At 41.2% G+C, this 26986-nt stretch overlaps 1 protein-coding gene across 1 annotated transcript in view; it reads right to left on the reverse strand.

The window, feature by feature from the left end:
• PPA1 (inorganic pyrophosphatase 1) overlaps window positions 1-26986 on the reverse strand; it is a 156262-nt gene that overhangs the window by 120143 nt on the left and 9133 nt on the right. The window contains exon 2 of the mRNA XM_077454427.1: window positions 4315-4379. Coding sequence (XP_077310553.1) covers window positions 4315-4379 — 65 coding nt within the window. The remainder of the gene's footprint in view (window positions 1-4314; window positions 4380-26986) is intronic.

The raw sequence follows: 26986 nt of genomic DNA on the forward strand, positions 1-26986 counted from the left end.
TTGGAGTCATGAGACCAAAATTGAGCTTTTTGGGCACAACCATAAAACCCTACATTTGGAGAGGAGTCAACAAGTCCTATGATGAAAGGTACACCATTCCTACTGTGAAACATGGAGATGGATCACTGATGTTTTGGGGATGTGCGAGCTACAAAGGCACAGGAAATTTGGTCAAAATTGATGGCAAGATGAATGCAGTATGTTATCAAAATTTCCATTCCTTAGCCAGGAAGCTGCACATGGGGCATACTTGGAAATTCCAATATAACAATGATCCAAAACACAAGGCTAAGTCGACCTGTCACTGGCTACAGCAGAATAAAGTGAAGGTCTTGTAGTGGCCATCTCAGTCTCCTGACCTCAGTATCATTGAGCCACTCTGGGGAGATCTCAAACATGCAGTTCATGCAAGACAGCCCAAGAATTTACAGGAATTTGAGGCTTTTTTCCCCAGGAAGATGGGCAGCTTTACCATCTAAGAAGATAAAGAGCCTCATCCACAAATACCACAAAAGACTTCAAGCTGTTATTGGTGTTAAAAAGGGGGCAATACACAGTATTAAGAACTGAGGTATGCAACCTTTAGATTGGGGTAATTACTAATTTGGGTAGTTTCTGTTGTGATGATTTAAAAAGAGTACACACACAGTTGATTGATAATAAATGGCTTTAGGGCCGGTTCACACAGGGGGCGACACGACTTGCCGTGCCGCGACCTGACAAGTCGCCCCCGTTCTGTACAATGGAACCGTTCTAAGAGGAGCGACTCGAGTCGCTCCGTCTTAGAAAAAAGGTTCCTGTACTATTTTTGGGCGACCTCGGGGCGACTTGCATTGACTTCTATACAGAAGTCATTTGCAAGTCGCCGCTGAGGTCGCGGCGAGGCAAGTCGTATCGCCTCGCATCGCCCCCAGTGTGAACCGGCCCTTAGCCAAACACTAACCATGAGTGAAAGAAAAAGTTTGTGTGTTATACATATTCTCTGAAAAATGGCCAAGAAATCATAAATTCAGCCAGGGTATGTAAACTTATGAGCGCAACTGTGCACACACACATTTGTTAATCATTTCATGCATTTCAATGATACCACAATTTTATGGTTTTCTAACCGTGATTTTTGTTTATTTTTGTTTTTATTAAAAATGTTAAAAAGTAACCTACTGCACCTTTTGTAGCATTTTTTGCACTGAAATAAGTTTACAGTATAATGCAATAACCCTGTGTATAGCTTGTAAATGCAATACACATGGGGTAACACCATTACACAACATGCTTTCTGGCTTATCTGGAAAATGGATATAAAATAGTGCTTTAAGCCAAAAAAAATAAAAAAAATAAAATAAAAACCCTTTTACTCAGTAAAATTCTAGAAAGCATGCTGCATAGTTACGTGCTTGCTTTTAAGTGGCTATTAAAAGGTTTTCAAAACAAGATTCACATTTCTCTAATTGGATTCAATGAATGTACATTAAAATACTTTTAGTCATACAAACAAGTATTCATGTGCTGCCACATTAATATACAAGCCATATATTACTCATGTATTTTAAGATCTCAGGAAACCATTTTTCTCATCTACAACTAATACTACATTACCGCGCTTCGCGAGATATGGATACAATATTAAATATGTAGTTATAACAAACACTAATACAAGTAAAACACAACTGCATAACTCAGTGGGGTTGATTTACTAAAGGCAAAAATACTGTGCACTGCAAGCGCAGTTGCTCCAGAGTAGGGGACTTATACTGGTGGCCCTCCAGCTGTTGTAAAAGTCATGCCTCTGCCTAAGGGAGTCATGCTTGTAACTGTCAGCCGCCAGTTTGAAACCCCTGCTCTAGAGCTTCACTTTGAAAAGAATACCCAATTACATGCAAAAAAAAAAAAAAACAGCATTTTTTGCTTGCACATGATTGGATGATAGAAATCAGCAGAGCTTCCACTCCTTTACCAAGATCTAGAGCAACTGCACTTGCAGTGCACAGTATATTTGCCTTAAGTAAATCAACCCCAATGACATCCAGAAAGATCACAGAATTTGCTTGGTTGTAACACTAACTTTTGCTCAATGCAAAACTCACTCTGCATTGGAGATTAGTGCAAACTTTGTATCTTTGCAATGGTGCTCAGGGTAACAAAAATAGTTTTGCACTGATGTTCAGGGCAAGCCATTCACTGACAGGTGGTCATGATAACCAACCACAAAGCAGCAGCTACAGGGGGAAACGTGAAGCCACTCTTGAGCAGATATACATTTCTTGCAATGGTGGCAGAACCAATTGATACCTCTCAAGGAACCCTAGGGTTCCATGGAACCCCAATTCAGAAACCTTGCATTAGGCTATTAGTCTGTACTGTCCATAGTATTGTAGCGGGCGTGCCGTTTACTCGCCATGTTCAGATGCAGGCATGGACACCTTTCACTTTATTTATTTTTGCTAATCCATGGGTTTCTGGACACCCCCAGATAATAAGAAAAAGGTTCTCTGCTTCATTCCTTCATTGTGCGGCCAGCCGAGCAGGAGCCTAATGGCAATCATTATCTTTGGAAGATGCAACTATAATGTAGAGCACCTTGAGAATTTCTACTAGAGTACTACATTTCCATTTGGATGGCACTTTGTCCTGGGATCCGTCCAGCGGTTTACCTGCACTACCGGAGATACCATGGACTTCACTGAGGGACGCGGTCTATGAGGATAATCGCAAGTAGAGGTTTTCTGTGCAGTTTTACTGAAGTGGCGATTTTCAAATAGACACTTTGCTTTTATAGAGATTATGCTATGCGACCATGTTACCCTGATTGAGACACAGAGGCATTGGTGCGAAGAGTCCATGTGCAGCTTTCAAAATCTGTTTTATGGTATTCAGCAGTATATGCATGCAATTTGCCATTTTGACTCTGTTTTGCATTAGTACTTCTAACGTATCTGTTTAATAAATGTCAATTTACAATTACTCTCGGCCTGATTTGGCCAATTACCCATCTTGTAATGCCACTACTCCTAAAAAAAAATACTGCAGTTTTATTATGAACAGTGTCTCTGCAAGCAAGCAAAACAAGATTTATATTCCTACCGACTCTCTTGAGCCACCATCCTCCTACTCCAGTCAACTGGATAGCCTTATAGCAGATTGCTAACAAGACCAGATGCAGACTGTGTCAGTACACCTAGGACTTCGTACTAAATCATTGCATCCACGAAGAAGGAAACTTGGGTCAGAAACAATGAGGACCCAGATGAAAAACACAGAGGAATGTTATTAGTAGACAACAACATATTGTACAAGTGCTTGTGTGCCTGTCCTGGCAGCCCTAATGCCCTAGGCCAGTGATGGCGAACCTTGGCACTCCTGATGTTTTGAAACTACATTTCCCATGATGCTCCACTACACTGCAGAGTGCATGAGCATCATGGGAAATGTAGTTCCAAAACATCTGGGGTGCCAAGGTTCGCCATCACTGCCCTAGGCAATAGTATGTATTGGCTAAGCAGAAATCCAGTCCTACCAGCAATATGATTGGGAGGGTCAGATTTATTTATATTCATGTATCTATTCTGGATATAATCTATTTGCCATTGGAAGAATATAATCTTATGGTGAGGCACTAATCGCTGAATGGACATATTTTCCACCAATATATTTTTATTAATATATGTACATGATATAGTATATGGTTTATACAATATTACAGAAAATTTTTACAAATAAAAAGTATTTTCTTTTATTGACACTAACAGGCAAGTGTTGAGCTTTGCAATTTGTTATCCTGAAATCTCTTATCTCAGGAACTGTTCAGCAAAAATGCCAATTATACTATGTGTACAAAAGTTCATTGGTGAAAGAACCTGCAGATATAGTACAGCAATCATTAAAAGGAAAACACATATTAAAAAAAAAAAAAAAAAAAACTCAAAATGTGTACAGTACTTTGTAAAATATAGTCTCCCTTTAAAATGCTCTGCATGATATTGTTTGATTTCTTAAACCTATTTCGTATTTATCCATCAGAAAAAAATTAAAATAAATTAAGAGCAATTATAAACATACACATGCACAGGAACATGTCTTGCTAATGAGTAATTTGAAGCAACAGAAAAAAAAAAAAATCTACAAAGGCTTCTTTGTTTATTAGAGATGACTAAATAGATTAAAAGGAATCTTGTCCAGTTAGTAAATCATTTTGGATCTACTACAACAAACTCACAGATGCCGAATAAATCCTCATCATCATGTAAATGTACCAAGAGAAGCAACTTGTGCTTAAAAAAAAAAAAAAAAAAAAAAAACCACCATGAACATACTTACTTTGGCTTCATCGGCGTACAGAGGAATATCATGGAATGGAGAGATATACTTTCCCTTGCAGTCTTCTACAAAAAAAAAAAAAAAAAAAAAAAAAAAAAGTTAGTATTTGAAGAATGTATATTGATTTCAGCCATTTTTTCCCCAAAGGGGGAAGGACTAGAACCTGCTCTAGATTTGTTTTGCCATCAGCATCTCCACTGGGGAGATTTCCACTCACTTCCTGTTGTGTCACAAGACAGATATGTATGGGAAATCACCACAATGAGGACAAGGAAACCAAAAATCCCAGCCCATTTTCCTGTCCAAACAAGAAACAGGTAAAGCAAGTAAAAACTTTCCAGACTAGTTGTGGGTAGAAAAATCGCTGAAAAGACCCTCATATACCCCCCCCCCCCTCCCAATTCAATGCATTGATTAACAGCTAGATAGAAGTGAGGTATGTCCAGGTGTACATGACAATGGGAGGTGTCCCAGCCCCCACTATGTCCACATCTACTGTAACTGGGCCCTTGTGCAGCTGCACAGTCTGCACTAATGGATTGTCCATCACTGTCCCTGAGGTTCTCATCCTCCCCACTCTATCTAGGTCATTATTCCTGGGCTACTTTGGAAGAGGAATGGTCTTGGGCCACACATAAAATACATCAACAATAAGGAGAGCTGGTGAGCAGTTCCTCCTGTGGCTCTGTAGGTAGGGGAGGCCGCTGGGCCCCGTTCACTATAATGGCAGGTCGCCGGCAGCTGCACCTATTCGCGACTCTCTGCACAGCCAACAGTTAGCTGCAGTGATTGTGAGAGCCGTGAATAGGTGTAGCTGCCAGTGAACTGTACTTATAGTGAACAGGGCTGACAGCCGCACCTACCGGCTGATCCACAGGAGGAATCTACCCACTAAGAGCCGCAGGGGGAACTGCCGCTACAATGCCCACTGGTCCTAAACGCGATTGTGAACATAGCCCAATGTAATTTATTCCTTGCTGCCAGTGCTACTGCAAACATGGCAACCCCTGGCATCCCTCCAGGGGTGCATTTGTTTGACTTGTCAATGTAGGCTGCATCCCTGGCATTCCCACATATGTGCATGGGCCAAGCTTGTCTGTCAGCCACTATGCTTTTACAGCATAGTCGGCGTCCTTCCAGATGGGTCCAGGCCACATGCTAAACTCTCTGGGGCCACCCTTGATATAGATCTGAAAAAAATAAAAATAAAATCATTTGTGGCAGAATCACTGGTGGGGGGCTCAAGAGGAGGACTGGAGGTATGATCATTTTTCTTTTTTAATAAAACAAAAAGCAAAGTTTTACAAATCCCTTTAAAATTCACAGAAAATCCATAATATGTTTAATATATGCAGCTACTACTAATAAGCATGCTTTCTCTAGAGTCCAAAAGCTACCACTGCATTCAGATTATGCTCAGTCTAGTAATACCTGCCAATACCAACATGATCTAGGGCTTTCTAATCAAAGACATAAAATGTCAGTCTCTATGGGCTCCAGCAGCAATAAATAATAGAACAGAATCCCGATGAAAAGCAGACTCTGACAAGTATGTTACCAACCATTTGTCAATTGCAAAGCGCAGAAACTGTACTATAAGCAAATCTAAAGCCTAAATAAAAAAAATATATAAAAAATGTAACATATTGCTTGACATTGAATGTGGTGACTAAAATTTGTATTTTTTTCCCTCCCCTTTTACTACCTAGTTATTTTGCCAATAAACACTTTCCGTGCTCACTCACTTCACTATCTGACAGGGGCGTCCAAACTTTTTTGAAAAAAAAAAAAAAAAAAAAGAGACAGATTTGATAAAGTGAACATGTGTGAGGGCCGACCATTTTGCCTGACATTCTTTGAACCATTAAAATTTGGTCTACGCGTGTTTGTCTGAGCACTAATACACTGGCAAACAAGAATTCTCTTGCCTTTGTGGCTGTGTGTGGTGAGATGAGCTTGGGCATGTTATTTGGAGATGGATATCTCTTTTAAGGCGCCAACGAATCCCAGAGTGCCACTCAGGGTTAAAGGATGAGCTTGGGCGTGTTGGATATACCGTATTTGTCAACGTATAACATACACCTTCACTTTAAGAGGGAAGTTTAAGGGGAAAAAAAAATGTAAATATTAAATATTGTGAAGCAAACTAAGGGTCAGTGCCTATCAGTGCAGCCTAATTAGTGCCCATATGCAGCCTCACATGTGCCATGAATGCAGCCTGATCGATGCCCATCTGGAGTCTCGGAGGGGACAAGGAGGGGGGGGCGGGACGAGTGCCAACAGATTACATACAGGAGAATCTCCTGTTCACACAGTGGCCTTTTTAATACAAAGTCCAGCCTCCTATGATAGACAGAACTGTAGTCCAATGGCAGCCCAGGAGACAGGACTTTCTATTACAGATGCCGCTGAGTAAACAGGAGATGGGGGAGGCCGGGAGACTACAGTTCTTTTGATTAACCGCAAGCGATTCTGTAGCCAACAACAGACTGTCTATTGGCTATGGATCTGCCCACTGCCTGCTGCCAATGGGTTGTGAACCTGATCTAGAACTAGTGTCTCTGAATCCCCAGATGTCACCAACCAAGCTACAAAACTCCTCGGCCATGGCACTGCCTGTGCAGAGGGAGCTCAGCTGAACTGAGGCTGGCGAGCCCGTATATGCATCCAGCCTCAGTACGCCCAACCATGCTGTATTTGCCCCACATTTGTTGTGCAGAGACATGGCAGAATTCTAACAACTCTTTGAATTTCTCAGAAGATTTTCAACAGGATCGACATGTATTCTTGCAGAAAACGTACCTAACCTTTACATTTAAACTAAATACTACCTAAAAACGTATAAGTTGCAATATACTAAAATGTTTTCCTTTGGTTTAAATATTTAAAATCAAGAATAACAAGGATAAGTACAGCTGAAAAGGGTGCCGTATAACAGTTGCTATGCAGATTGATAGCACATGAACTCTGAAAAAAGTTAATTACATGGGAATTGTGAAAAGACTGCGGTTAACGCCAAGACATAAATATTAAAACTCGAAAAAATAAAATGCAGCCTATACCAAGTATTGTGTATTTTGTACCTACACTAAGAATGCAGGCTGAATTTTAACTAAAAGGCATTCTTGAGAGGTCTAGGGGTTTGGAAGATAATGAGCCTGTCCGCATCCTGGTATTAGCAATGCCCTTTAGAAATTGGAAAGCAAGGGAAACAAAGGGCTGAATCTCCTGGGCATAAGTCACAGCAAAAGAAAAAAATAACGAGCAAAAAGAATTTTCTAGTGGATGATAAGCAAAAAGGTTACCAGAGCAACAAACAGTGCTAAGCTGTTTGATATTACAATATTTAGTATCAATGCTCAGGGCCGCTGCTAAGGGGGTACCACCGGTCCTCTTGTATAGGGTTCGAGCCAGCAGGGGGGGGGGGGGGGGTGCAGGGATCGGTGCAGCAGGGGGATAATTACAGGAACCAATTCCCTGTATGGCTCTCTCTAAAGCCAGTTTCTCCTCCCCTCAGACCAGACAGCTTTCAGCTGCTGCAGAGAGATACAGTCATACAAGGGATCAGTTCCTGGAACTGCCCCCCAGCAGCACCAATTACCCTCCCTGTAGACGACCCTCTTCCCCTGCTGCCCCCCCCCCTGTTGGGTTCCTTTCTCTCCTCTCCCAAGGGCTGCTGTAGGCACACAGGGGGATGTTTCAGGATGGGGGTGGGGAAAGGAGCCAATAAATATGTCAGGTAACTAGCATTTTTTCAGTATATCAAGCTCTGCAAGCTTCCTGGTAAAAATAAAGGCCACAGTTCCAATACTTTTGTTAAATATTCAGAGACAATTCCTTGCAGAAGATGGAAATCAGTCTATACAATAAAGAATAGCTAAGGCCAAACAGGTATTTTTTGGTCCCTGGTGTCGGGGTTTCTACAAGTCTTAGCCCCTGTACACACGGTCGGAGATTTCCACAACCAAATCCGTCGGATTTTGCCCGTCGGATCTTGTCCGAAACTGTTGCATACACATGGTCGGACAAAGTTGGCGAAAAATCCAATCTTTCAGAACATGATGATGATGTAATTTCGTTACGATGGGACTACGTTAAGGCTAGTAGCCAATAGCTTTGATGTAGGAATTTGATCTGAGCATGCGTGGCACTTGGTCCGATCAAAATTCTCTACACATGATCGGAGTATGTCCGATCGGCCCAGTTGGTCGGGAAATATTTCCAACATGTTGGAAAATTGGGTCCCACGGATATTCCGACTGAATCAGTCTGATGCATACCACACACAGTCGGATTATCCGACGACACGGTCCGATAGGACACATTCCGACGGATTCTCCGACCGCGTGTACAAGGCATTATACATTTGACTTGTATGTCATGTCAAAGGAAAAAAAAAAAAAAAAAAAAAAAAAAAAAGAAGAAGAGCAGTGCACCTCTAACAATGGCAGCCTTGTTAAAACAAAGTTGTAAAATACGATTTCTTAGGCGATTCACCCCCCCCGACGATCTATATTGCTGAGGTTTGTCGATTCTTCGTCCAGGCAGTCTGCCAAGTTTTCAACAAGTGTAAATGCAGGAATTTTAACCACTTAAAGTCTAAATCTTTTTCTGACACTTCTTTCTTAAATTAAAGCAATATTTTTTGATAGAAAATTATTTGGAACCCCCAAACATTATATATATTTTAGCAGAGGCACCCTAGGGAATAAAATGGCCATTGCTGCAATATTTTATGTCACACTATTTTCCCAGCGGTCTTTCAAACACAATTTTTTGGGAAAAAAATACACTTCAAATGAATAAAACAAAAATGCCACGAGAATTGTGAGAGAATCGTGATCCATCTTCTAAGCAAAAAAAACGTGATACTCATTTTAGCCAGAATCATGCAGCTCTATTAGGTGGGCCATACACAGTTTGAATCCCAGCCAGTTCAGTAGGAACTGGCCGAGATTCAAACTGTTAATGGGCAGGCTGAATGAACCAAACTGATCGACCGATAAACTTGAGTACAACCAGCCTGCCAGATTGTTTTGCAATTATCACTATGGGGCTACTATAGCCACTGTTGATAACCACGGTCTTCTCCCAGCACCCACAAATGTTCCTGGCCAACAAAACAGGTGAATTTTTTTTATTTTATTTTTTTATTAAAGATTGATAAATCATTGCGCCCTGTAAAGCCTTCTGTCTACTGCCTATACCAGGGATATGCAATTAACGGACCTCCAGCTGTTGCAGAACTACAAGTCCCATGAGGCATAGCAAGACTGACAGCCACAACCATGACACCCAGAGGCAGAGGCACGATGGGACTTGTCGTTTTGCAACAGCTTGAGGTGCGCTAATTGCATATCCCTGGCCTATACCTTTAATATAATTTCACTTTAACCACTTGCCACAAAGCCAATTCTGACATCTCTCCTACATGTAAAAATCATCTTTTTTTTGCTAGAAAATTACATAAAACCCCCAAACATTATCTAATGTTCATACAATTTCAATCATGTGAAAAGGAGATACCCATTTACTTAATTTCATCTACACATGACTAGATAATTTAAGTCATATTTATTGTGTGAATATTCTCAAATCCTTTAGGCCCCATTCACACCGGAGCTTTTTATAGCTCAAAGCTCCAAAATGCTCAACATTCAAAAAGTGCTCAGGTTCCTGTAGCTCGTTCTGACGCTCCAAAGGCTTCATGGGCAGAATGGGGCGTTTTTAGCCCTACAGACCTGAAAAATGCACAAATCGGGCATTTTTAGCCTATGAAAACTGGTCTCCCCACTTTTGCTTTTTAATGGCAAAATAGAAAAACACTTAAAGCTTAAATACATATGTAAAATCATTGACATAAGTTTCCAAAAAAATAAAAAAAAATAAAAAAAACAGAGAAGGGTTGAGATTCAAACTATAAATGGGCAGGCTGAATTTACCCAAGGTGATCAATTTGAAGTTAGGTAGTAGTAGTAGTAACAGTAGTAGCAGTAGTGGGCTGCATTCACACCAGAGCATTTTGTTTTTAGGCAGTCACGCGATTTTAAACAGGTCAAAAAGGCCACCAATGTAAAAAGCCCAAAATAGCTCATTATTATTATACAGGTTTTCTATTGCGCCAACAGTTTACAACAACTTAAGGGTAGACAGTAAAAATACAATGTGTAAAACAATGGTTATTGTAGAGAAAAAAAAAAAGGAGTTCATGCCACATAAAAAAAAGGTACTAAACGTCCAAAAAGGTGAAAGGCAAGATCCCTCGTGAGAGAAGGTGAGATAAATTCTCCAGTGATAAATGGGTGACACCATCCTCCACCACAAAACGCCAAATGCGCTTGCATTGTACAAATACAATACACTTTAATACAGCAAGAATCAGAGGGCCCTGCTCCTTAGAGCTTACAATCTAAGAGGGAGGGTCAAGAGATACAAGAGGTAATTCTGTACCGAAAACAAGCAAATTGTATCAAAAACGCATTGGAACTGCGTGTGGTGTGAACTGCAACTGATCCAGAATGTACGAGTGCATTTTTGTGGTGTGAACTGGCCCTAAAAAAAAAAAAAAAAAAAAAAAAAAAAAAAAAAAGCATGCACAGTATTTTCCATGTATTACAATGGCTCTAGTTCACACCAGTGTAGTCAGTTTCCGGTGCAGAAACTGACTGCACTGGTGTGAACTAGAGCCATTGTAATACATGGAAAATACTGTGCATGCATTTTAATTTCTGAAAAAAAAAAAAAAAAAAAACGGAACTGCATGGTGTGAACTGGCCGTGATTATAATTTATATATATATATATATATATATATATATATATATATATATATATATATATATATATATATATATATATATATATATATATATATATATATATATATATATATATATATATATATATATATATATATATATATATATATATATATATATATATTTTTTTTTTTTTTTATTTTATTTTTTTTTTTAAAGCACCTGTGCAAGATGAAGAAATCTGCAAACCTGGCCTGCTGGGGTACTTGAAAAACACTTTTGTAAACTTTCTTGAAGATGAACCTCATTAGCCTGCTTTCACCTATGTATGCACTTGCAGCATGCGGACACAAGGATGGGCTCCTTTCTAATCTTGGCCCAGAGGGGCTGAGCAGAGATTCAACCAGTGTTCTACAAAGTATCTTGTAACAGATAATGAAAGGAACTCATTGGTATCCAGCTGTTAACATCTATAAACCCTAGTTATAGTTCTAAGATAAGCAAGTTATTGATTTTGTATTTGTATTCCTGAAAGAACATGTCTGAACGCTTCAAAAAAGCATCCTGACTTGTTTGTTTGGAGACCTACTTTTACCTCATTAGATGCCTACTCAATCTGAAAGAAATGTGTAAGCGTATGCACTGCCCCCTTTATTTTTAATGAGCATAACAAAAAACTTAAAAGGCCACAACAGTCACTCGTACATAATACATGTAACAGCATAATGGAAACATTAAAAAAAAAAGTGAATAATAATAATAATAATAAGTCAATCGTCTAGTGAGGGTTTGATTTTTCTTTTTAGACATGCTTTGTAAAGAATGTATATTAGATAATCTGAGAGTTGACATTTTAAATATTTTTTTTTCTATTACAACAAAAATGAGCATTTAAATAGAGGTTGCAATGCTTTTTTGTTTTCCTAACCCCCTACTTATACATTTTAAGCTACCTGCTTAGTGTATCAGAACAATTGGCAGTTAAAAGAGAAACTATGGTACCATTGTTATCTTTTTTGCCCTGGATACATGATTGCTTACTGCCACAATTCTTTACTGCTCCTCTCTATCAATGGAAGTCCATAGGCCATGCATGAAAAACACTTTGTGGGATGTCATACTGTAGATGGGCTGATCAGTTTCAAATGCAATATGCTAAAAATTACAAATTAAAGCTGATCTCTCGCCTCAAATAGTTTGGTGAGGGATATACAGTTGTGCTCATAAGTTTACATACCCTGGCAGAATTTATGATTTATGATTTCTTGGCCATTTTTCAGAGAATATGAATGATAAAAACACAAAATAATTTTCACTCATGGTGTGTGTTTGGCTGAAGCCATTTATTATCACACGCGTTTACTCTTTTTAAATCATAATCACAACAGAAACTACCCAAATGACCCTGATCAAAAGTTTACATACCCCAGTTCTTAATACCGTGTATAGTCCCCTTTAACATCAACGGCAGCTTGAAGTCTTTTGTGGTATTTGTGGATGAGGCTTTTAATCTTAGATGGTAAAGCTGCCCATTCCCCTTGGAAAAAAGCCTTCCATAAATTCTTGGGGTGTCTTGCACGAACTGCATGTTTGAGATCTCCCCAGCATGGCTCAATGATATTGAGATCAGGAGACTGATGTGGCCACTCCAGAACCTTCACTTTATTCTGCTGTAGCCAATGACAGGTCAACTTGGCCTTGTGGTTTTAATCATCGTCATGTTGTAATGTCCAAGTAAGTCCCGTGTGCAGCTTCCTGGCTGATGAATACAAAAGTTCCTCCAGTATTTTTTGATAACATACTGCATTTATCTTGCCAACAATTTTGACCAAAATTTCCTGTGCCTTTGTAGCTCACACATCCCCAAAACATCAGTGTACCTCTGTACCATTCATTATAGGCCTGGTTTACTCCTCTCAAAATGTAGCGTTTATGGTTGTGGCCAAAAAGCTCGATCTTGGTCTAATCACTCCAAATGTCTTTGTGCCAGAAGGTTTGAGGCTTGTCTCTGTGCTGTTTGGTGTATTGTAATTGGGATACTTTGTGGCATTTGCATAGTAATGGCTTTCTTCTGGCGACTCGACCATGCAGCTCATCTTTCTTCGAGTGCCTTTACTGTGCATCTTGAAACAGCCACACCACATGTTTTCAGAGAGTCCTGTAGTTATTTGTGGGTTTTTCTTTGCACCCAAACAATTTTCCTGGCAGTTGTGGCTGAAATTGTAGTTGGCCTACCCAACCATGGTTTAGTTTCAACAGGGCCCCTCATTTTCCACTATTGGATTAGAGTTTGAACACTGCTTATTGGCATTCTCAATTTATTGGATATCTTTATATATCCCTTTCCTGGTTTATACAGTTCAACTACCTTTTCCCGCAGTTCCTTTGACAATCATTTTGCTTTCCCTGAGACTTAGAATACAGAAACGTCAGTGCAGCACTGGATGAAAGATGCAAGGGTCTGTCAGGAGTCCAGAAACTCACTGAGAGATGAGATATATACATATATCTCAACTTGTGCATGTTATGAGGCCAAAATCACCAGGGTATGAAAAAAACTTTTGATCAGGGTCATTTGGGTTGTGATTAGGATTTAAAAGTAAACACAGTTGATTAATAAATGGCTTCAGCCAAACACTAACCATGAGTAAAAAAGAAAAGTTTATCATTAATCATTAAGTTATCATTAATATTCTCTGAAAAATGGCAAAGAAATCATAAATTCTACCAGGGTATGTAAACTTATGAGCACAACTGTAAATGTGCCCAAAGGAGGAAACAACCGTATACAAAATGTAACAACTTTATTATCCACTTACCTTCCAGAAAATTACGATAAGCCTTTTTTTTTTGCGATACGGCACTGCGTTACTTTAACTGAAGCTTGCGCCGCTGTATCCAAACAAAATCCCCCCCCCCCCCTACAGACAGAGCTTTCATTTGGTGGTATTGATATGTGCAAAGATTGCTACAAAATATTAATCAGATTTAAAGTGCCAATTGCCAGTGTGCAAATCACTATTCAATAGATGAACGAAAAAAATATTAAGTCAATGCATTGATAGTATATCAATAATACAAACAAAGCCTATATAGACTAGTACTGGCATAAACACGTGAAAGTGAATAATAAAAAATAAAAATCAATAAACTACTAATCCCAAACTAATAAAAAAAAAATATATATATATAAACCAGTAGAGCATATAATGATAAAAAATGTTAAATAAAATAAAATGATGATAAAAAAGTCCAAAACACACAGCGGTGAACAACTAACTGATCAGTCGCAGTCCAAAGTGCAATGTGCAAACAAAGTGCTTTAGCAAAGCAAACAGTAACAAGTGACGGGTAATTCAGAGTGTTGGTGATCCTTTGGTGTCCAAAGCACCCACATATATACAGAACAATTACCTCACTGCTGTAAGGCAAACAGCATATCGATGGTGGTGAATAGCAGTGGAATAAGGATACCTCCAATGAATGCACACGGTCACTGAATGGGAAGGGGTTAAATGTCAGGGGCGATCAAAGGGTTAACTGTGCACCTGGCCAGTGTTTTCTGTGTGGGAGATGCTTGTACTAGGGGAAGGCATTGATCCATATTCCTGCTTTGCAGGAACACAGGATCAATGCCTTCCCTACTGACAGAACAGCAATCTGCCCTTGTTTACATAGACAGAACGCAGATCTGCCTGTGTACAGAAAGATCAGGTGTCCGTGGACATAGGGTTTGCGGGTCCTGCTGTGTAGAGTCACAATGGGAGCGAGCCATCGGCGTGCACTCACGCCAGATACCCGGAAGTGCAGGATCACACACCAATATACACATACATACATAATCCTGCACAGAGTGGCCGCCCTGTAGCAGTAGAAATTAAAAGTCCATAAAAACTGACCATCTTGAGATAATGATGCAATGTTCAATGACCGATAGCTGTATTAGGTATTAAAACATTGTACACTATAATCCCCTATTCAGGTGTCAAAAGATTAATGCATTCAACAATTGGCTTCCTCAGGATCCACGCTTATTATATACATGACAGATGGTCTACCGTCATCCATATCAAATGGAAATCCCCATTAACACCATCATCAGGGTCAAAAGCTGGTCACACAACAAAAAGTAAAAGAAAAATCCAAATAATCAGATAGGGATAGCAGGTAGTAATATAATATAATATAATATAATATAATATAAAGTGTGTTTTTTTTTTTTGTAAAAAACAAACACCACACTATAGCAGAATAAAAACAAGTCATCCAAATACTTGATTGTACATGCCATATCATATCACAGCCAACACATAAGCAGCATATGGATCTCCATTCAATGCAGCCACCAAAACTCGATTAGTTAGCATATCCGGAGTCTACAGTGATGCAGTTATTTTTTTGGTTTGGGTGGTTATTCTTTGGTTGAGAGGGGAAGGATTAAAGAGTCCATTCAGTGCAGTGTAAAAAAATTACATTAGAGCTTGACAATTTTTTATTTATTTTTCTTAACCACTTAACGATTGATGGAATGCTGGGTCGGTGACATCACAAGGGGCGGTGCCATCCGGAGGTTTCTCCCCCACCCCATTTTTCGGGTCAGCGGTGGCGGCAGGCATGGGGATTGAGAATAATTCTACAAAATGTTTTTTGGTAAACGAGTAGGTGTACTATGTACCCTAGGGTTTTTCACATAGGGGCAGGATCTAGGGGCCTCCCCTTGTTAAAGCCCCCTGCCTGCAGACCTTCACAACCACCAGGCAGGGTTGTGGGGGGAAGAGGCCCTTGTCACCAACATGGAAACAAAGGGCTTTGGGCTCACTCGCGCCCCCCTCCCCTTTCCTGACCTGCATGCCTGGATAAGAATGGATTTTGAGGGGGGACCCCGTGGTGGGGTTTTTTTTTTTTTTTATTTTATTTGCCGTAGAGTTCCCCTTAAAACCCATACCAGACCTAAAGAATTTTTAGGGTTTACATTGAGGTTTATGGACCTCAAGTCACATGAAAGTCGGACCAAAGTAGTGCAGGAACTACACCCACATAAAAATGGTTATATTGGGAAACATGGGGTGCGACTTGTCATGTGACTTCGGGGGGCTCAAAGTCACATGGCATGCATGTCACACAAGTGTGAATTTTTTGCAATTTGTGTTGGAGGGAGATTTACTTTCAATTCCTGTCCCAGATGAAACAGATTCCCCACTCAACCAGTTGCAAATAAATTACTCCCCTTGTACAATACTACCCAGTGTGAAAAGATTAAATAGCAATGGCACAAAAAACAAAAAAATAAATAAAATAAAGGGAGAAGAAGAAACCAGTCAGAAAAAAATAAAAAAATAAAAATAAAAAACACGTATTAAAAAAAAGGTGAATCCCAAAAGACCATATGCTTATCTGCCGGGGGGGGGGGGGGGGGGGTTCCCCTTTAAATAATGGTATTATGTTACTGTATATTATTGTAAATCTGGTAAAATATGCTTAATATTTTGCCAAGGTTTTTTTTCTAACAAATGTCATGCATTTATTGTATGCCATTTGCAAGCAGGTTTCATATTGTCCATTGTATTTCAAGTGGAATAAAAAGCCCAACTATAATTATTCTTCAAAATGCACGCCCCCCCCCCCCCAACCTGTATAAAACAAGTAAAAAAATGTGCACACTTATCCAATTTTAATCTGCAGGTCACTGCGATTCAATTAGCGGCTGCTGCTGCAGGGGAGAGGGAGCACCATCATCAACGGCTGGGGGACACCACGGCACCTGCAATTCACAGCCATGTAGTGTCCTCCAATTTATACAAATGGAGGCAACAGTGCTGTTACCGCTCCTGAAGAAGTCTGCCTGTAATGAGACTAGTTGGGCAAGGCAACACTCTAATGCCATGACAAATTGTGGGCAGACGCATGCACAAAGTTAGTGGCGTGGACAGACTGAGCTGGGCAAGCATGTCTACTGTGTGAACAAGTTTAATGGCTTGGTTTTAGCTTTGAATAAACTGGCCGCACTGACAGTCTTCTTCCTCTCTTATCCATTCCTTTGAGGGTTATCCTGAGACCTCTGGAAGAATGCCTTCTGTATCAACAGCAATATATCTAGGAATATAAACGCCTGCTAAGACCTACACATTAGTTTAAGGCTCCATTCACTGTTGTGCAACTTGTCATGCAACTTTGGACATCAAAGTCATATGACAAGTTGTATATCTCTATATATATGCGAGACTTAAAGTTGCAGCAACTGCAAAGTAGTTCATGCACTACGTTGGTCCGATTTTCATGCCACTTGAGGGCCACAGACTTTGATGTTAACCCTCAAAAGTTGCATGAAAGTCGAACCTGAATGTAAGCCCTTGTACACACGGTCGGACATTCCAGCGGAAAATGTCCGATCGGACCATGTTGTCGGATAATCCGACTGTGTGTGGGCTACATCGGAATGTTTCCGTCGGAATATCCGACGACAAAGTTTTAGAGCTGGGCTATAAAATTTTCAGACAACATGATCCGATCGGACTTTGTCCGATCGTTTGTAGAGAATTCCAATCGGACAAAGTGCCACGCATGCTCAGATCAAATTCCTAGACCAAAGCTATTGGCTACTAGCCTGAACGTTGTCCCGTCATAACGAAATAACGTCATCACGTTACGAATGATCGGATTTTCCTACAATTTTGTCCGACCGTGTGTAGGCAACACCAGTGTCGGACAAAATCCGTCAGACAATATCCGACGTATTTTGTTGTCGGTATGTTCGTCCGTTTGTACAAGGGCTTATACAACATAACAGTTGTCCATTAACACTGGTTAAAATCAATGTCGTATCAAGTTACACTCCAAAGTCGGAATAACTTTGGAGTCGTACAAGTGTTAATGGAGCCTAATGCCGCGTACACACGATCAAACAAACAAACAATCGGGTGGAAAAGTCCGGTAAACTCAAGTCCGCCGGACATTCCCCCCGTGTGTAGCCTTCGGCATACTTTTTTGACCCGAAAGTACCGCGGACTTAGAAAGTAGTTTTGCACTCCAATCTTCCCGCCGGACTCGCATTTCGGCGGACAATACGGCCGCGTGTGTGCCAGTCCGCCGTACTTTTGAAATGAGCGTACTTTTCCCGCTCGGAGAAAAGTCCGCTCATTTCGAGCGCGTCTCCAGGTAGGCAGGGCCCGCGAAGGAGACATCGCTGGCCACGCCATCTGGTATGGACTTAAAGGGGAACCCCAACGCCGAAAAAAAAAAATCGGCGTGGGGCTCCCCCCAGGTCCACATCAGACCCTTGTCCGAGCACGCTACCCGGCCGGCCAGGAAAGGGGGGGGGGGGACGAGCGAGCGCCCCCCCTCCTGAGCCATACCAGGCCGCGTACCCTCAACATGGGGGGTGCCTTGGGGAAGGGGGGCCGCGCGGCCCCCCACCCCAAAGCACCTTGTCCCCATGTTGATGAGGACAAGGGCCTCTTCCCGACAACCCTGGCCGTTGGTTGTCGGGGTCTGCGGGCGAGGGGCTTATCGGAATCCGGGAGCCCCCTTTAACAAGGGGGCCCCCGGATACCGGCCCCTCACCCTATGTGAATGAGTATGGGGTACAATGTACCCCTACCCATTCACCTGTGAAAAAAGTTAAAAAAATAAAAATAAAACACAAAACAGGGTAAAAATAGCTTATTGCACAGCTCCGGGGGTCTTCTCGCCGGACTCCTCCGCTATCTTCTTCTAGCTCTTTTGCTAGCGGAGGAGCCCGGCTTTCTTCCGACTTCGGGGGTCTTGTCCCCCTCTTCGGTTCTTCTGCCGGGCCCGGTCTTCTTCTTCTTCTCTCTCCGGCCGCAATGCCAGGGACGCGCTGCGCGGCAACTTATATAGGGACAAGGGGCAGGGTCATCGGTTGATGTCACATGGGTTGATGTCACGTGGCGACAGTCCCAGCATCCTCCGGGACTGTGACATCGCAAGGAGGCGGGGTCACCATGCGACATCAATCGATGACCCCGCCTCTTGTCCCTATATAAGTCGTCGCGCAGCGCGTCCCTGGCATTGCGGCCGGAGAGAGCGTTGTGTCAACATCTCCAGAAGAAGAAGAAGAACGGAAGGCGGCGGCGACAGAAGACCAGGCCACCGCCTGTAAAAGAGCTATAAGAAGGCGCGGTGGCCCGGCAGAAGAACCGAAGAAGGGGACAAGACCCCCGAAGTCGGAAGAAGGGCGGCGGCGAGGAAGAAAGCCTGGCTCCTCCGCTAGTAAAAGAGATAGAAGAAGATAGCGGAGGAGTCCGGCGAGAAGACCCCCGAAGACGGAAGACTCCCGGAGCTGTACAATAAACTATTTTTACCCTGTGTTGTGTTTTTTTTGTACTTTTTTCACAGGTGAATGGGTAGGGGTACATTGTACCCCATACTCATTCACATAGGGTGGGGGGCCGGTATCCGGGGGCCCCCTTATTAAAGGGGGCTCCCGGATTCCGATAAGCCCCTCGCCCGCAGATCTCGACAACCAACGGCCAGGGTTGTCGGGAAGAGGCCCTTGTCCTCATCAACATGGGGACAAGGTGCTTTGGGGTGGGGGGGCCGTGCGGCCCCCCTTCCCCAAGGCACCCCCATGTTGAGGGCACGTGGCTTGGTATGGCTGGGAGGGGGGGCGCTCGCTCGTCCCCCCTTTCCTGGCCAGCCGGGTAGCGTGCTCGGACAAGGGTCTGATGTGGACCTGGGGGGGACCCCCACGCCGATTTTTTCAGCATTGGGGTTTCCCTTTAAGTCCATACCAGGTGGCGGGGCCAGCGACGTCTCCTTCGCGGGCCCCGCCACACGCTCGAAATGAGCGGACTTTCCTCCGTGCGTGTGGGCGAGTCCGTTCATTTCAAAAGTAGGGCGGATAGTACGGCGGACTTAGTACGCCGTATTAGTCCTCTGAAGAAGTGCCGTGTGTGGGCAAGTAGCCCGTTCGGAAAGTCCGACGGACAATCTGGCAGGAAGTCCGCCAGATAGTCGGCTATGTGTGTACGCAGCATTAGAGGTCATTTGACAGGCGAGTCTCTGTCCATTTATGAGCCAATCTGAGCTTCTTACAGCTACTGCTGCTCAGGATCTGCACTTAGAATTCAATTGCTGTAGGAGAATGTTATAAGGACTTTTCTCCTACCCAATATCTATGCACTTTATATGTTGGGAAATTTTATGAACAACCTATTACTATTGTTCCGCAGTATCTGCACTTTGAATTGGATTGTACTCCTTTGACCCTTTTCACACTACCGCAACTTCAAAGTCACATGATTTTGCCGCAATTTCAGGGAATGCCTGTGTAGCTTGTATCAAAGTCAGACCAAATTAGTGCAGGGACTACTTTGAAGTTATACTAATATGAATGGTTGCCATTGGAAATCATGGGGAACGACTTGTAATGCGACTTTGAAGTCCCAAGTCGTATAAGTGTGAAAAGGAGTCTTATATGGATTTTCTTTTCACTTCAAAAAAGGAGAACGTTCAAACAAAAAAAAAACACAAGATAAAATTGAGGTAGTTTTCAGCAGCCATTAGCGGCATATTTTTTGCTTTCGGCTGAAAACCCCAAATTTTGCTGCATCGCTACTGGTAAGGGTTTTTTTATTTCTCTCTCAAAAAAAAAAAAAAAAAAAAAAAAAAAGAGGCCATACAGGAGTCGAATTACAAAAACATAACCAAGAACGCTTTTGAATTGTATGTATGGCCCAGCTTGAGCTTTCCCCACTCAATCCAAAAAATGAAGAAGAAAACTGTTTTGGCTGAAGGTACATTTTAAAAATATGAAAGTCTTGCAGAAAGTAACTTTTTAGAAACAAACAATTCCCCAAAGTCACGCTATAGTTTCCCATCATAAGAGTGAAGCTAATGGGACAAAGGGTATGAGGACACTGTGCTTTAGCTGGATGCCCTCTGTGCCCAGAAGTAAATTGAATGCCAACAGCGTCATTCTGAAGATTTCAGACACACAAATTGGTAATAAAGGACAAACTCTTGCTAGGACAGTTTCATCTCCTCATTTCTGGGATACATGGCCAGGCAACGTGCCATTTAAGCTTTCTACTGTAATGCAGTGCAAATAGAAAAAATTTATTTTCAAGCAGCTGAAACAATGTTTTCCAAAACATCCGTGGAACGATCATGCAGTGAAATAATGCGAACGTATTCCATTCATGCACGGCATATGGTAATGTGTAGAAAACAGATCATACAGATGGCCAGCTTTCTTACAAAGCTCCCAAGTGATAAGGCTGCACTGTCAGACCATAATTAGCTCAAGTAATGGCAGCTTTTCAGGGACAGAAGTATAAAAAAGAAAACTGATGAAAAATGCAAGGCGGCAGTAAACGATGTCTGGCCGGTGACTCCGCCATCTGCTCTTATGCAACTACATTGAAGAAAATCTTTACCGGCTTTGGGATTACACAGCACAGCATCTTTTGTAAAAGGTCAAGATGCTAAAGGTTATTTATAGATGAAAAGCCTATCAAATGATTAAAACAATGGATCTCACTGAACCTTTCTCTAGTCGCAATATTCTATGTTATAGCTTTCTAGCAGTGGATAAAAAAAAAAAAAAAAACACCACACACACAAGCCCTTTATGCATGCATGCATGCAAAAAAAAAAAAATAGTGCATTTATTATTTACTACTAGGAGCCTGCAAAGCATTGCATCGGTAATCAGCAGATTGCGGGTGCAATCTTAGGCTTTTGCAGACTGTCAGTGTAAGCCTTCTGCCTAGAGCGCTCAACAATGCCCTGGTAGTTCTATGAGAACTACAAACCATCAGCCGCAGGATGTGGAAACCTTGCAAGATCTGAACAAATGAATGGAGTGGGCAACTACATGGCAAATGAGGTTCAATGTAGAAAACTGTAAAATTATGCATTCTATACGCTGGGGGGGGGGGGGGGGGCCTGGGTGTCCTAGTAGATGATAGCAGCAGCTTGGCATTGCATGCCATTGCTGAGCCTATCAAAGCAAACTGAATATTTGCATGCATTAATTCCAGAGATAAAACGATAATTTTCCAGCTCTACAAGACTCTGGTCTGGCCGCACCTGGAGTATGTTGTCCAGTTCTGGGCACCAGTCCTCAGGAAGGATGTACTGGAAATGGAGCAAATACAAAGAAGGGCAACAAAGCTACTAAAGGGTCTGGAGGATATTAGTTATGAGGAAAGATTGCGAGCACTGAACTTATTCTCTCTGGAGAAGAGACGCTTGAGAGGGGGATATGATTTCAATATACAAATACCGTACTGGTGACCCCACAATAGGGATAAAACTTTTTTGCAGAAGGGAGTTTAACAAGACTCATGGCCACTCATTAAAATTAGAAGAAAGAGGTTTAACCTTAAACTACGTAGAGGGTTCTTTACTGGAAGAGCAGCAAGGATGTGGAATTCACTTCCACAGGCGGTGGTCTCAATCGATAGTTTCAAGAAACTATTAGATAAGCACCTGAACGACCGCAGCATACAGGGATATACAATGTAATACTGACATATAATCACACACAGGCTGGACTTTATGGACTTGTATCTTTTTTCCAACCTCACCTACTATGCAACTATGACCAGGTTGGTTAAGCCCCGCACAGCTGCGTTTTTTTTCCCCCAATTGTGACAGCGGGTGCAGGAAAGGGATTCCCAACCTGCTGTCACAACAGTAACATGTTACAGGTTACACCTGTGATTACGGGTGTAACATGTTACAAAAGGTGAACTTATCCTTTAATTATAGCAACCCAATTTCCTTAACTGGAAAATAGTCAACAAAATATGAATTGTTGCTATAGGTCCCAACATTTTCAGCTTGTTTTTTTTCCCCATAATCAGTGGTCTTGCAAGCTTTAACTGCTCATTCATGTCTAGGTGAAACATGAAAAGCAGCTTTACTTACCAATCCTCCACACCTGCAAACCACTCTGCACTGCAGTCCGTGCAGCCTCTTCTCCCCTGCAGTCTAAGGTCTTCTGACATCAAGGCCGATGCAGTGCACAGTCCATAGCCCTGCATTGGATGCAAAAGGGACAGTCCACTGCCAGAGCACAGGGGAGCAGTTTCCCTGGGCGAGTAAAAATGCCCCTACAATCCCCTAGACCACATATGTCAAACAAGGCCGCAGGCCAAATTTGGCCTTGTCGTGTGGCCCCACACCTAGTTTTGCACCTGGAATGTGAACTCCATTTTATCACCTCTGGCTCTCATCTTCAGCTCCTGCTCCTCACCTTCACTTATAAACACAGAAGCCTTCCACATTTACAAGTGACAGCTTTTCACATATCCCTGCATTCACTCATGGCAGGGTCAGATCTTCAGAACCTGAGGGAGAGAACGATCTCTCTCCAAGGTGAGGCAGAGCTGCCCACACAGGGAGGTACTGCGCATTTAGGTACTAGAGCCGGGTCAGGTAGGAGAGAGAGCTGCTTTGGCTGGTGGTGGGGTTGCTGGGCTTGTACCCTGCACTTAGTACGCAGTGGACCGCAGATACACCCGGCCCTTTGAGAGCAACCTTACTGCTGATGCAGCATGAGATAAGATTCAACTTTGAGTGGGACATTTCCTTTTTTTTTTTTTTTTTTTTTTTTTTTTTATGAGTAAAAACATCTTTCCACACATTGATTAGAGTCTCTTTAGTTATTATGTATGGTTACTATCTCATTGGTAGCCGGTTTGGTGTTGATAAGGTTTTCTCATCTGGTTCTGCTGGGCTCACTTTTTTATGTTGTCACCAGATTCTATTCATTATTTCCCGTTTGTCATGATTTCCATATTTAGGACAAGTGAATTGTTTAATTATCTGATTAAGACCATTCTTTGGACAGGGCAGCATAGATTGCACAAAAAAAAAAAAAAAAAAAAACATTTTTTTTTTTTGCTGCAGTAACTCATTACTTGTGTGCGTTTTTATTGACATACTATTTATTTATATTTGCATCCTTTTGTGGACGCATGTCTAATATGATATGTTGTATGCTATGTTATATGTGTATGCGATTAACTAGGTAGATAGGCACATGCTTAATATGCTTCACTATATATGTCACTAACTAGTTAAATATTCATTAGTGTTTAATCAGCTGGATATTATAATTTATATATATATATATTATATAAAATTATATATTTTTTTAACCAGTTTTCCTCATTTGTTGGTTTCAGGATATATACATATACACATCCAAATTGTAAGTAAATACATTAAAGAGTTTCCTGAAGTTACGTATAAATGGGTTCCCTCCTTAAAAGATTGTTTTGTTCATAGCCATTTTGATAGTATGAATAGAGTTCAAAAACCAGCGAGTAGGGGTACCTCCCCTTGTGGACATTGTGATGTTTGCCAATATGTCGATTCCAAGTCAAAATTTAAATTGCCAAATGGTAATTCGCACTCTTTAAAGTCTGGAGTCACCTGCCAGACACTGGGGGTCATTTATTTGGCACAGTGACTGTGCGGTGGCTTTTATGTTGGGAAGACCAAGAGACCTTTTTTTAAGAGGATTAGAGACCATAAGAGACCATATAAAACCCATTAAGAATGGGTACTGCAATAAGCAGACATGTTGGCCTATACCATGCGTTTAACCCTAATTTTATTACATTTCTGGCATTAGAACATGTTCCCTTGGACTCAACTTGAGACCCGCTGGATTTTTGATTTGAAGGCTATGGCCTTTCCGGGGTTTAATGAAAGTTTGAGCTTTAAGCCCTTCCTGTGATTGTTTTTTTTCATGTAATTGACTATGTCCTCTTGTGCCTTGTCCCTTCTCCCTACTAACTCCCATGCCGGAGCCCCCCTCCCCTTTTCGCTCTCCCACCCCCCCCTCTTTTTTTTGTAAATTCATATTTTTTAATTGTTCTAGCTTTATTTTAAATGTTTTTCTTTACACTTTTTGATTGTATGGCTCATTTTGTATTATAGAATAATATTTTCCATATATTTGATGTATTCACATTGTATTCATTATTTGTAGTTATTTGGAAGCGCATGATCTTTCCAGCATCTTACATTGAGGCTACTATTAAGAGGTCTATAGTGGTCTTGCTTTTTATTGAGTTCCTGCCTCTTTTTCCCCTCTGTATGTGTGCCATTAGAAGGGGTCAAACAGACACCCAATTGCCCGCTTTAGTGCCATGCGTGGTCCCCTTTAGGACTTGTATGGATATGTCCCCTAAGTGCATCCTATCATCATGTTGCTTTTCCATCAGGACGTTTTCCCACTGTGTCCCCGTGGCTGTGTTTGGCTGCTTTCTGGATCGCGTTGTTTTCATCGCCGTCCAGACTTCGGCCCCTCCTTCCGCCGCAGTGCTTTGTGGGCAATGTAGTCTCCGGGTTTCCTCGGTCCCTGTGGCATGCGCACTGGCACTCTCATGTCCGCATTGAGCCGGTGAAGTCAGACGCCAATTCCTTTCCCATGAGTAATCTCTTTGCATATGAGACATTGAAACTTTTAGTTGACCATAATGGCTCTTTCCTTGTTCCTTTATACATTATACTTTAATTTGTATCAATCCATTTTCATTTTTAATTATCGGTCCCCTTCATTATATTTATATTTTATTTTTAGACTAAAACAGTGCTGTTGGCCCTATCGTGCAGTTCATTTTTAAATCGTCCTCTTACGTTTTGACAATTCATACTTTGAGTATTCCCTTTCACAATTAAACAAATATGTATACTTTATAGTACTTTATCCACTTTAACCTATTTACGCAGACTTATTTGATGAGATGCTTAATGCAGCCCCCCTTTTTTTCTGCTGGCTCTATCTCCAGCAGAATTTGATTTATAGTATACTCTATAGCACATTTTCATTGAATATAGATACTATTCCACATTTTCTCTGTTTTAGCTTGGCTTTTTCTGCCCTCTATGACCTTTTGGGCGCACGGTTTCCGAGGTGACGGTTGACAGGTGTATTCCATCAAGCAGAGGTTCTCATTAGTGGTTATTTGGCTGGGGGTAAGCGTTGTCGTTTTGATGCTGGCTACTTGATGCATTCTCTTATTGATTAACAAATTATTAATATATTTTTGTATTTTGTATATTGCTTGTCTATTTTTCTATAGTGTCTTTCATGATATTTTGCACATCCCCTGAGGAAGCTTATCAGCGAAACATGTCGGGATAATGTGCATTGAATTTCTCTGCTACATCCATTTCTGACCTCGATGCCACCATTTATGTAATATCTCTGCACTTTTTTTTTTTATGTGTGAATAGTTTTTAATCCTGATCTCAATAAATAATTACATTTTTAAGATGTTATATATTTTTTTTTCTTCTATAATTGTATTCTGAGCACCGTCAAAATCCCTTGTCTCCCTCTCCCACATATACACATGTTTAATTTTTGGTTTTAGACGGTTTAGTTCAGATCGTTCTATTAGCCCATTTTTGCTTCATTCATTTATTTTTTGTTTATATTTTAACTTCTACGTTGTATCAAAAGGAGAGGGTTTGAATAGATACATTTGGTAATGAGATTTGATTAATCCTTCTTCAATGTAACTCTTCTCCTTTGATATGTGTCTTTTTCAGGGAATATTTATGTATGCGTTTTTTCTAGCGATTCTGTCATCTAGTGAGCACCATGCACCGGCATATACACACAATGGGAATCATCTTCTTTTTCTTCCTCTGTGTGTTAGCCGATGCATGGGATTTTTTTTTTACATACAAAATGATTTTTTTTATAAATATATATATCTCTTTTTGTTTTTTAGGTTGCACCTGTATTCTTCTCTTTAAAGATAGGTTTTGTCATGTTATTTATTATTACTACATTTAGGTTTAGAATGGCTTTTTTCTATCCATCCAAGGGTTAATCTTTGGATGTTTACAGGTGCTTCTCTGATTGCTATTGGGTTATACACATATTTTATTTATTTGTTTAATTGTATGGGTGTGTGTATATAA

Source organism: Lithobates pipiens, unplaced genomic scaffold (assembly GCF_037356315.1).
Source record: "Lithobates pipiens isolate NorthernLeopardFrog02 unplaced genomic scaffold, aLitPip1_a1.2 Scaffold_25, whole genome shotgun sequence".
NCBI lineage: Eukaryota > Metazoa > Chordata > Amphibia > Anura > Ranidae > Lithobates > Lithobates pipiens.